At 44.4% G+C, this 12,677-nt stretch overlaps 1 protein-coding gene across 1 annotated transcript; it reads right to left on the reverse strand.

Moving 5' to 3' along the window:
* Positions 1-2,723: 2,723 nt before the first annotated feature.
* On the reverse strand, positions 2,724-4,538 carry LOC103746087 (WAP four-disulfide core domain protein 18-like). The gene is made up of 3 exons (XM_017801955.1): positions 4,421-4,538; positions 3,674-3,822; positions 2,724-2,928 (listed from the first exon to the last, which is right to left on the reverse strand). Exons 1-3 carry the CDS (start codon positions 4,503-4,505, stop codon positions 2,878-2,880), a joined length of 285 nt encoding a protein of 94 aa, XP_017657444.1. The 5' UTR covers positions 4,506-4,538; the 3' UTR covers positions 2,724-2,877.
* Positions 4,539-12,677: the final 8,139 nt, after the last annotated feature.

Genomic DNA, 12,677 nt, shown 5'->3' on the forward strand with positions numbered 1-12,677 from the left:
TTGCATAGTTTATCAAATATGTGAGTTAAAGAGAGAAATGAAGCAGGGAAGAGAGGCTAGGAGTTACACTAGCTGAGGTCCCCTCACTGTGAAGAATCATTATCCAACGTTTGCCTTCTTATCCATTGAACCTAGGGTCAGCTACAGGTGTGGCCACACCTCCCGGGGGGCTTGAGAAAGTCAGCAGTGAGGACTGGTGGGATGCCTCAGCAGGTACAGACACCTAAGGCCAAGTCTGACAACTTAAGTTCAATTCCCAGGGCAACATGGGGGGAGGGGGAGGTTTCCCCTCAACCTCCACACATACTCTATGGTTACATGGCTTATACACACACACACACGCATGCATGCACATGCACACACAAATAAATTAATGTATAAATGAAAGTTAGCAAGGAAGTACTGCTCCCCCCTTCTTGGGTGACTCTGAGTATCTTCAGATTTCTCTGGAAGATTTTGTAATGGATAGAAAGATCGTGAGGCTCTTGGGGAGAAGTCCTGATGTATTATGTTGTCAGGGGGTTGGCTATGCAGGCTGGGGCAGAAGGGACTTGGAGACCAGAGACAGAAAATAGGCTAGAGGGAGAATTTTGAGTTGTGTTCTGCCCTTTCCTGCCCCACGTTGTCCCAGGAAGATTGTTTCTGGAAGGAAGATTCCAGCAGAGCCAGTCCTGTAGGGCTCAGAGTAATGAGACATTAAAGTGAGCTGGAGAGACATACAATAGGTAGAGGTTGGTCTATCCTCTGCCCATATTCCCCAACACTGAAGTTTAGCTACTTTAACAGCCAAAGGAGACAGTTCTTAAACTAGAGATGAGTTCAGGACAGAAGCACTGTGGTTGTCAGTTTTGTATGTCAACTTGGCTACACTACCGTCTCTAGTATTCGAATGCTAGTCTAGGTGTCTCTGGGAAGGGAAATCTTATGACCATGATTTAAGTCCATAATTAATGACTTTAAGTAAGACACGTCATCCTAGACAGAACCAGTTGCAATGCTTTGAAAGCACAGCCGAGGCTTCCTTGATTAAGACCTTCTGTGCCCTTATGCTTTGCTGGAAATTCTGAACTGTCCTTACAGGCAGTCTAGCCTGTAGATTTGTAGCTGATCAGAAAAAGCCCAATCATGTGAGCCACCTCTGTGTTTTCTTAATGTTTTTCCTCCTGGTTGTTTCTCTATTTGAACCCTGACTGATAGAGTTTAAGGGAGGTTTCCTGAGATACAGGCACCTAGTGAATGAAAGGTGGTTGTCAAATTGAGATTAGATGAGCCCAGACAATGCCTTCTGATTGGTGGAAAGTCTCACTTTCCCCTGTCAAAAATCACTAGGAAGATACAAGCAAAGAGCTGGAGTTTAGCTCTTCTCCTAAGTCCCATATGAATAGTCACAGAAGTTGGTATCTCTGGGAAATATAAACTTACAGGGGGCAAAAAACTAGGTATCTGAGACTCAGAATTGATGTAAAAGAAAGACACACATTTAGCAAGCTTTCTTGAGGAAAGAGATCGAGCAAACTCTACAGAAGAAGACATGGGCCATCGAGTTATGAGATAAACTGTGTGAGAAGCACAAGCAGTGTTGGAAATGAAGACAGAAACCAGACCAAACTGTGGAAGTGGGGATCTAGGAGAAAAGATAACAGAGGCCAAATGTTTCCTGGTTATATTTCTCCCAAAGAGGTGAAGGTTTACTTCTCCACTGATCCTTTCTGAGGATCCGCCATAAACCTCAGCAACACGAAGAGCTCCAAACAATCAAGCCTGGGGGTGGCTTGGACCTCATCAAGCTAAGGCCAAAGGAGGGGAGGTGGTACCTACCACCATCAATGCTGAATTTGAAGAACAGGGATGGGCCCAAGGTTCCTACTGGTATTTCCACTGAATTCTAACTCTTGGTTCAGGCAGGAACTGGTACAGCTCGTGCTTTTAAGGTTTAATTTTATTGTTTTAAATTATGTGCATGTATGTGTGTCTGTGTATAGGTAGCTGCAGGTGAGTATATGTGCTCACAGAAGCCAGAAGAGAGCATCAGATCCCCTTGGAGCTGGAGTTACAGGTGGTTGTGAGTCACCTGATGTGAGTGCTGAGAACTGAACTTGGGTTCTCTGGAGAACAATACTGTTTCTTAACTGAAGACCCATCTCTCCAGCCCCACAACTCTTACTTCTTTTGTTGTTGTTGTTTGTTGGTATCCCAAGTCCCAGCCTGCCTGGAACTATGTAGACCAGGCCTGCCTTGATCTCACAGAGATCTGCTGCCTCTGCCTCCCAAGGGCTGGTATTAAAGGCACACACCACCACAACTCTTACTTTTTAAAGTGTCACATCCAAAAGGTCATAGTCATGCTCCTGGGATTGGGCAGCCAGCCCTGCTGGTGGTGGCATTGCATTAGAATGAGGTGTCCCTGTACCCTTCTGCTCCTCCTGAGCCTTAACATGGGAAAGTCTCCAGGAGGCCTGTTCTGTGGGACATGCTCAATTAATTTTGTTTGCTTAGCCAGAATTATGCTCACAGAATGTACTCTAAAATATTCCTATGTTCTTTGCCTTATCTGGAGATACAGACATGACAAGAGGAAAGGAATTAGTTAAAAGGACCTTGTCCTTAATCTGCTGGGATCGGAGGGCTTGGTGTTCACGGGACTCCCCAGAGGCTACACAGATGGTTCTGTTGGTCGGGAAGATTGATGGAATGCCTAAAGGGGAAGAACTGTTCAGCCAGAATAATGCCACAGATAACAGTTTATTTTGGAGACAAGCAACTTAGAATGCATCCAGCCTGTTATAGATCTTCATCTTCTAAAACTGCAATTCCAGAACTAGGGAGAAGTCAAGCATGGGATTCATGGATTCAGAAGCAATCTTCCGGGGCTGGTCATCAGTCATGCTTGTAAGTATCCATCCCACCTTGCACGGGACGGCCCACCTTCTACAATACAAATTTGATCATGGCATCTCCTCTGCTTAGAAACCTCTAGTTGTTTATCATTTACGCTATGGTAGGCAACACATTGCTCTTTGGACACGAGCTTGTGATAGTGTCCCCCTGAGACATTGCAACATCTGTCCAACACATCCCTTCCCCATCTCCCAAAGAGGTGTCTACACGCTTCCTGACATCAGAACTGGCCTTCCTTGTCTGGCAAGCTTTGTACATCCTTTAAGGTTTTCTCTAATTTGATTATCACTCTGAAAGCTTCCCCACTTTGCCCAGACAAATCTAATCATATTCTTAGAACTTAGTAGACTTGGTACTAAGTTCAGGGGTGTCATATAGGTCTATTTCTCTGGTATATAAGACACTCAGATAATTGAAGGGTCTCATTAACAACTTGGTTATCTTTCTTCCTCCCAGGAACAGCCGTTTTCCTGGAAGAGTTAAACCTCTTTGATTGGGGAGGGGAAGAAGAGTGAGCAATCTCCGTTAATAACGACCGTGAGAATCTGAAGTCATGGTTACATATCCCACCTGAGCCTGTGGGGGCTGTCTTTGCAGAGGGAAGAGCTGTAAACAATGCAACCCAGTGTCCTTCTGACATTGTGTTCCAGCTCCTTTGTTTTGGACCCACCCAGACTTCTGTGCACAGTGGACAAGGCAGCATCAGACTTGTCCAGAAAATGTACTGTGAACTTGCTCACCAGCAAAGGACAGCTCTTCACAGGTCTGTACTCACTTTGAAAACAGGAGATTTGCAGACATGACCGCACCCATTACTGCAGCACTTCATTTCCTTGGGACATGATTCATCTCCTGAGCATTTTTCCACACAAATCCCAAAAGTTCCTGGAGGCACTGTGGGGCAGACTCCAGGTTTTTGTAGTCCTGAAATAGACAACAGTGGTTTGGGGGCCTGAGGCAGCCAATAAGACAGTTTAAGAATTGATGCTGGAGGTCTGAAGGCCTCGTGATCTGCAGGAAGTCAGCTTTTTCTGTCCTGTTTTGTACTTCTGGACTCTTCCCTCAGCTTAGCCAGGTCTGCTCCAACTCTTACATACTCAATTTTCAATCTGGCCCTTGGAGAATGTTCTCTCACCACAAAGCCTAGAGTCTGAGCAGAAAAGAAACCTGCATCCCACTACCTTCTTTATACCTTAGAAGATGCTATAAAATCTCATCACAACCAGACAGCTCTCACCCCACCATACCCCAAGTCCATCACTGAGTGAATAGTTCCAGGAATAAACACCCCGGGCACAGCTCCTATCAAGGGGAGCCACCCTGATCTCTACGCTACCTTCTTCAGATGCAGCTTTCTCTGATAAAAAGGGTGGGAAGTGCAGAGTGATCCCTCTTAGAGTTCAAGGGAATTGAGTTTGATCCAAGCAATGGTCACAGTCTGCCTCTGTGGCAGCCTGACCCCAGGCCTTAGGCGGCTTTGAGGCCTCTCTGTTCTCAGCTAGGATCCCTTTAGCACACTTACTTCTGTGTGGAGATCTCAGAGCACAGGTCATGTCCATCCCCACAGTGACCAAAACCACCAGAACCAAGACTGTGGCTGTTTTCATGTTGGCCTTTGCTGTGCTGTACACACAGAGCAATTTATATCCTTAATGTCACTAGAAAGTAGGTGTGTCAGGCAGCAATCAGGAAATATATAAACCATGGACTTCCCAGTAAGTGTCCTATTTCAAAACTGGCTTCTTGCTAATTGCAGTATTGTTTCTTGACAGATCCAAATGATAACTGTGTTCCTTGTTATGTCACAGCTTGGCCCTCATTGTAAATGGGGAGCGAAGAAAAGAATCGCTTCTGTGTAGTGCACAGTCTCAGAATGAGAGCTGAATCCAGAGACCTAGTGGAGTGGCAGGGTCCTTCTGGAGATTTCTGAAGGTCTAGTTCCATAAGGTTATGACTTGCTTCTGAGAAAAATAGTGAATGTATACTTAGGCACCCTGGAGCTGAGATCCCTAAGCAGATGTGGAATCCAGGCCTCTCTTAACCTGGAGAGGTAGAGAATGAAGTCATTTCTGAGGGAAATGGAGACTCAGAAGCCACAAACTGGTTCGGGAACTTGAAGGCAGAGACAGGATGGCTGTTGCTTCTCTGTATGACAGGTTCCTGGATGGAAGGCCGCATAGATGAACTGAGGTGGGAACTGTGCTAAATAAGAATATGCAACATCCCTAGGTCCTGAGTGGAAAGCCTGCCCTCTTTCCTACCCCAATGATACTCTTAGAGAAAGAGCTGTAGAGGTAAATAAAGCCCCAGTGGCAGTGAGAGAATGTCCCAGATATCTGTGGCAGGCTTTGCAATTATCTTTGTAGGTTTATTCTTAGGGGTTGAGAGGCTGTTTGCCTGGTCATGCGCTTTGCTCCACATGTTTCCGGGTGCTCTGGTCCCTTCCTTCAGCCTGGGGAGTGATTCCTATGTGCTTGTAACTTTTGTCCTTCTCTTGTGTGCATACTCTATCCTAAACATAGGGGAACACTTGTATTTGTTTTGCAGTGTTGGCATTTATTGAATAACAGTAAATTCACAAAGTAGAGCAGTTTTAAAGGCGGCAACTTGTCAGATAGTCCTGCTTTCCTTGGTAACCCTGGCAAGGCAATCACAGGTTCTTTTTATTCCAATCTTAATCACTAATATTAGTTCTCAGCTATAGGTAACACAGTGAACATATCTATATATGTATATGTGTAGGTTACAGAATGGCTGGAAAGGGTGAAGAGGCCGTGGCAGAGTTCAAGAGGTTCCAGAAGTCTGAGAAGCAGGAAAGGTGACAGGAATGTAAGTAGAGTCTGGATTGATAAGATAACGAACTAAGGGGTAATGAAACCAGAGAAACTGGTGACTACAAGTCAGGCCACCGTGGGTCACAGCTTTGAAAGCAAAGCTGCAGGGTTGAATTTAGTTGTAGAGGCAAAGGGCAGGATGAGGTCCAGATGAAGGAACAGAAGGACAGATGAACGGCAGTCCAGATGGGCCAACAAGAGGATAGACGGGTAGCAGTAAAGTAGGCTATGTCAATAGCGGCAACAGAGCCAAGGGGAAGTTGTAGGAAGGTCAGAAGTTCTTTTCCCATTGATCCTTCATGCACACACCAGGTGATTCGATGGCACGTTGATGGGGGCCTTTGCCCTCACAGTGCTAATGTTTCTGTTTTAGTTTGTCTCTCTCCATTGCTGTGACAAAATACTCTGACCAATACAACTTGGGGAGGAAAGGGTTTATTCAGCTTACATCTCCCAAGTTGCAGTTCATCAGGGAGCCCAAGGTAGGACCTCAGGGCAGGAACCTGGAGGCAGGAGCTGGAGCACAGGCCATGGAGGAATGCTGCTTACTGGCTTGCTCCCCTGGCCCCTGCTCAGACTGCTTTCTTATGCAACACAGGCCCACCTGCCCAGGGGTGGCACCACCCACAGTGGGCTGGCCTCTCCCACATCACTCATCAAGAAGATGCCCCTCAGACATGGCCACAGGCCAGTCCAATAAAGGAAATTCCCCAACTGAGGCTCCCTCAACCCAGGTGTGTCAAGTTAACACTAAATCTATCCAGCACAGTCCTCCTCTTCCAAGTAAGAGAGTTACACCCTTTCCTTGCTCTGATGTGAACGGTAAGTTTTTGCGCCTGGTTTCCCTGATATGATTTGAGTACACCCATGTACCCTTACAGTCTCAATTCACCCCAATGAGTTTATAGAGTAGCATCCTTTCTACCCCTGGGAATAAATCATTGTCAGTCCATGTGGTGCAGATGGTGCTGGACAGATTGTGCCATTCACGTGTCCACCCAGGTGCACTGTCATCCTCTATCCTCATAAGGGAGTCAAAAGCTGCTTGTAAAATGGGTCTCTTGGGGTTATGCCTTATACACACACACACACACACACACACACACACACACACACACACTATCTGTCTGTCTATCTATCTGGATGGATGGATGGATGGATGGATAGATTAAATTAAAGGAGATGAATCAGGAATTTCTGTCCCTTCTTGGGGAACACAGGGACACAAGCTGAGATGAAGAAGAAATTAACATGGCCTGAGAGATTATTCCCTTGTGCTGATTCCTGGTTGGGATTGTGTCCATAAAAGGGGAGGAGGGAGGGCTGGAATGATGAAAGCTGTGCTCCCTGAAAGGAAAAAACTGATTTTCTCTTTTCTCTTGAATATGCACAGTTCACACACTTGTATGTTTAAACATGAAACTGTTTTAAAAGTAGAAAACGAAGTCACAATTTTCCCTCAGTTCCCAAATGTTTTTCCATTTTTTTCAAGAGGGCGAGTTTAAAAAAGAGAGCAGGTGGAGACACGTGGAAGGAGACAAGGTGAGTCCCTCTGGTCTGTGGGGGGTCAATGTGGAATGCGTCTTGGGACACAGTCAGTGGTCATAGCCACTAGCAAGAGCTGTAAGTTTTTTCACCATTCTCAGCTCAACTCACTTCCTTGGTCCCCAGCTCTGCTTGGTTAGATCCTGGCCTTCAGGAGGAAAACACTTATCAATCAACCGGAATATCATGCAAGGTTCTAATTTGGGGTTGGATAAAGGAGGACAGAAAGTCTGAATGAAACAGCACAGTAGGAAGCAGACTTCTTCCTTCTGGAAAGTGAAGTCTGAGAAGGAGACACTTCAGGAGGAGAGGAACACAGGCCAGACAGCACCCAGAAGTTGCTCCATAATCCGCAGCTCCCTTTACTGGATCTGCCTCATCTCTTCTGACTCTGGTGCACACCCAGAAACCTTGAGAAACTCCACCTGGAAAGCCAAGTAAGCAGATACCTATTTCCTGGCACAAAGCTAAGGAAAGGAAACACTATGCCAAGAGGAGGCGGGAGGAACCAAAATCCCACATTATGCAATGGGTGGAGACCCACGTTGTCCCACAGGGAGGACTCCATGCTGTCTTTGGTCATTCATGGGTGAAGCCTTTCTTCGTGGAGCTGTCCCAGCTGCTCCGTGTTCCCACATCTGTGGAACTGACTTCCCCCTCTTAATTTGCCTAGGGGTGGGGAGATGCGGAAACAAGGACTATATTATAAGGTGGAGAGCCAGATTCCGGCCCTAACCCTGCTCTCCCAGCAATAATGAAACCATAAACAGGTCATGACTCCATTCTGGGCTTCATCTAACAACTGAGAGGATAGATTCTTTTCCAGATAGGATCCCATGACCCCCAGAATGCCATAGAAGTCTTAAGAAGAGATGTATTTCCTCAGGGTCTAGTACCTCTGGGGAAGAAGGCCGTAGCCCTCAACTTCAGCAATTAAGCAGAGCCTTCTCCTGAGGGGTTCCACCTCATTACAGCCCAGCTCTTCAGAATATGTTCACCTTATCCTAGGATTCCCCTTAGGGATGTTTGGCTTACTTTCTGGAATGTTCTATAAGGGTCACTGTCAGTGACTTCAGTTGGCAAGTGTATTGGCAAATTGGTAGGTTCCTATTGCTGCTATAACAAATCACTTTGGGCTTGGGATCTTAAAACAACACACACACTTATTTCCTTAAACTTGTGAGGTCAGAAGTCCAAAATTCACTTCACTGGACTGTTCTCCCTTTGGAGGCTGTAGGAGAGAAACTTTCCTTGCCCTTTTCAAGCTTCTAGAGCTGCATTCTCACAACTTGGCTTATGACATCTACCACCATCTTCAGCACCAGCAGCACAGCATTTTGTATTGGTAGTCGGGTTGCTGCCTTTTCTCCTGTCATCAGGTTTTCCTTGGCTTCCCTTATCAGGACAAATGGCTACATTCGGGACCTGCTGGGTAATCTCTTCATCTCAGGATCCTTAGCTCAGTCCTATCTTCAAAGTCCCCTTTTCCATATACAATAATATTTATAGGTTCTGGGGACCAGGATGTGGACATACTGGGAAGTCATTGCTCAGCCTGCCATGATGATCTGAACCTTGTCTCAGGCCTACAGACTATCCATTTTCGCTCCCATCCCACCTTCTCAAAACAGAGTTGTCTGTCTCCAAAATTACACTCTGGGCTGCCCTGAATCTCCTTCCCATTACTTTCCTTTAGGCCCTGTGGATAGTCTAGGAAGATGCCACCCAATGGAACTTTTTATGATAAAGGACAGTTCTATAGTAACACTTTCCACCATGGATGGACAGTTCCATAGTAACTCTCCACCACGGTAGCCACTGTATCTGTGGCTGTTGAATATGCCTGGTATAACTGAGATGTGAAATCAATTTTTTTTATCTTAGTTACATTTTACTGAAATTTAAATACCCACTCTGACTAGAGGCTGACATACTGAACAACTCAAATCTGGATAAAGGAAATCAGCAGCTGAGACCAAGCAGATTCTCGGCTGTGGCCTCTTTTCATACATTTTGCCCCTAACCTCCTCCTTTCTGTTGTCACTGAAGACAGTTTCTGATGCTGCGAGTGGCTGTGCACAAGAAAGGGAACCGTGTCTGCTGGCGAGAAGAGGGCCGAAGCTATGCTTTCGGACAGAACCCAGCACTCGGGTGGTTTTCAAGATAGTCTCCACCTTGTTATCTTACTCAGTGAGTCGCTCTTCTGGGGGACCACAGAAGGTGTGTGACTTAGGAAAGGTGCACAGGACAGCGTGCTAATCTGTGACTTGGTACCTTCTACATTGCTGCTCTCCCACACACTTACTGAGTGCACTTTAGCAAGTTACTTCCTGATCCTCAGCCCTCAGTTTCCATAAAAGGAGAGAACTGGATCAGATGGTCTGAGGAGCCTTCTCCCAGCTCCAACATGCCATGATTCTATGAACCATGGATCGGATTTTATTGGCTATATCATTCTACTTTGGAGCCATGTTTTCTGCAGCTTAGAATGTAATTATGACTGAGAATTATTAAGTAGACATGGATTAGGTTCATGATACTTTTAAAAATTTATTTAATAACCACATAATTAGTAGAAGCATTTCATTACAACAGCATTGACATAATAACAGTTTCCAGAACAAAGATGCATCTCTTTCAAAACTGGCTATAATTTTTAGGTTCACGATGTTGAATTAATATAGTTACATATTATTGTAGTCAGTATAAACCCTATAAGACATACAATTGAATGAGGTCTTAACCTTGAAAAAAGATCTCTATTTCATTTTAGAATATACTGTTTCATACAGAAAAACACATTTTAATGCAAATAACACTTAGATGTTTGCACATGGATCTCTAATCTCTGTATATCTGATTATTACTAGTCAAAATTGGTTACTTTCTGGGATCCTTGGCACCTAAACATGGATATAAATCCATCGGGTGGATTTCAATGGTAATGTTTTTCGTATCTACTAATTAACATGAAGCAAATTTTTATGCTTTTCTCAAATATAATTCATTTATTAATTTTTTTGCATATTTCATAAATAACATCCCAAACAATCTTATTCATCTTTATACCTGGATCCCAAATGGTGCTCTCCTGTAGTACTCCCCCACTGGAGCCCATATACTCTGTCATCCCTGTTACTGCTCACTGTGTCGTCAGTGCCCCCCGCCAGCCGTTCCCCAGTGCTTGTCCATCCGCTGAATCTAGTTAGCCTATCTAGAGCTCCTTGTTTTAGGAAGATCAGCTCTTCCTCATCTAGCAGCAATCATTTGCTAACATTCCTTTAGATAAGATTGGGGTCTGCTGTTCATCTTCCCAGTTCTATGCTGGGTTACTGTCTGGGAGTCTCTTGGGCCACCCTTGCCAACAACTCAAAGGAAGGCCTGTCTGGCATTGTTTCTTGTTATGTAGCCTTGCACTATACACATGGTCTCTTTTTTTTTTTTTTGTCTTTTTGAGACAGGGTCTCCCTGTAGCCCCAGCTGTCCTGGAACTCATTTCGTAGGCCAGGCTGGCCTTGAACTTACAGAAATCTGCCTGCCTCTGCCTCCCGAATGCTGGGATTGCAGGCGTGTGCCACCACGCCCGGCTTTATACATGGACTCTTAAAGATATATTCTGATCACTTTCATCTTTGGTTGTACTTTCCTTTTGGATATTTAAGATCATACAGTTGGCCCAAATAAACTAATTTGTTTTTGCTCTTATGGTCATTTGAGGATCTGTTCCTCAGAGGTCACACAGGCTTGGGAGGAGCTCCTGGCTCCTTTCTTTTACCAGTTCCATCTATGTGAAGATCAGTCAAAGGTCCTTCTCAACCATGTCTGGCTTCACTTGGAAGCATGGAGGAGATGTTTCCTCTGAGTTGACCCTTCTCTTTGTAGAGTAGACACTGGTTCAAGTCCATCTGATGGGGTCTCCACGGCTTCCTTGATCAAGAGGACAGGTGACTCACCACAGTTACAGGACATTTTGGGAGATGTGCCATAGTCCCCTGGAACTTAGTCAACCTTGGAGAGCAAGGAGCAAAAACTGTCCTTTAAGTCCCTCTGACCAGATTAATACAGGCCTCAAGGTATGACTGGTAAACATCCAATAAGGTTAGTTCCACCAGTCTGGTACTTTCAGTTACAATATGCTTTGTAGATAAAGCTTGGGCAAAAGCCAAACGTTCTCAGATAAACCTTGACTAGACATATATTTTGTTCCTGAACTAGTTGTATGTATAATATATCAGTAAGTTATTGGACTAATATAGTTCCCTCTATTTTGTTTAACTAGTTAGACATTATTTATCTCTCTCACTGTCTAACCCTTCCAACATGGTTTCCCCATTTAAAGTGCCCCCATTTTTCCATTTATCCCTAAATAATACCCTTCTCCTATGGTCCCACCTCTCTTGAGCTCCTTCTTTCCCTTTATCCCCAAGGTTCCTTGTATAACCCTCCCTCCCCCCTCCCATTAAAATAACCCCATTTTTATCCATAGCTCCCTTAGTAACACCTGCTTCCTACTATTCTTCTCTCCCGGGTTCTTTCTTTTCCTTTACTGTCCCTGGTTCCTATAGTTATGTCTGGATACATACTCACTTAATCAGGATTTGGTGCTAGGATCTACATATGAGGGGGAACATATATCGTTTGTTTTTCTGAGTCTATGTTACTTCACTTAGTATAACAGTTTCTAGTTCCATCCATTTACCTGCAAATTTCATGATTTCATCTTTCTTTACCGCTGAGTAGAACTCCATCGTATATATGAACCACATTTTCATTACTCATCAGTTGAGGGACACTTAGGTTGCCTCCATTTCTTAGCTTTGTGAAAAGAACAGCAACAAACATGGATGTACAAATGTCTCTGCAATAGGACAAGTTCTTTGGGTATATGCCAAGGAGTGGTATAACTGGGTCAACTGGTTGGTTTATTTTTAGTTTTTTAAGAGTTCTCCATACTGCTTTTTGTAGGAATTGAACAAGTTTGCAGTCCCACCAGCAGTGAATGAGCATTCCCCTTTCCCCACATCCTCTTCAACATTTGGTATCATTTGTTCTCTTGATCCTAGCCAGTCTGACTGGGGTAAGATGAAATCTTAAAGTGGTTTTAATTTGCATTTCCATAATTACTAATGATGTCAAACACCTTTTAAGATGCTTCTTAGCCATCTTAATTTCTTCTTTTGAGAACTCTCTGTTCAGCTCCTTAACCCATCTTTTAACTGGGTTCCTTCCTTTCTTGATTCTTTGTTTTTTGAGTTCTTTATATATTCTGGATGTTAAACCTCTGTCAGATGTGTTGCTGGCAAAGAATTTCTCCCACTCTGTGGGTTTTCTCTTCACTTCTTTGGTTGCTTCTTTTGATGTACAGAAGCTTTTTAGTTTAACGAGGTCCCATTTGTTGAT

This window comes from Nannospalax galili, unplaced genomic scaffold (genome assembly GCF_000622305.1).
Source record: "Nannospalax galili isolate Female #2095 unplaced genomic scaffold, S.galili_v1.0 scaffold363, whole genome shotgun sequence".
NCBI lineage: Eukaryota > Metazoa > Chordata > Mammalia > Rodentia > Spalacidae > Nannospalax > Nannospalax galili.

Excerpts from the sequence above, each read along its gene's own strand:
- LOC103746087 (XM_017801955.1), bottom strand. The coding sequence starts at position 4,505 with ATGAAAACAGCCACAGTCTTGGTTCTGGTGGTTTTGGTCACTGTGGGG. Across the intron at positions 3,823-4,420 it reads TCTGAGATCTCCACACAGAA|GACTACAAAAACCTGGAGTC; the intron begins GTAAGTGTGCTA and ends TGTCTATTTCAG. Across the intron at positions 2,929-3,673 it reads GCAAATCTCCTGTTTTCAAA|AAGGTGGGCCGTCCCGTGCA; the intron begins GTGAGTACAGAC and ends TTTGTATTGTAG.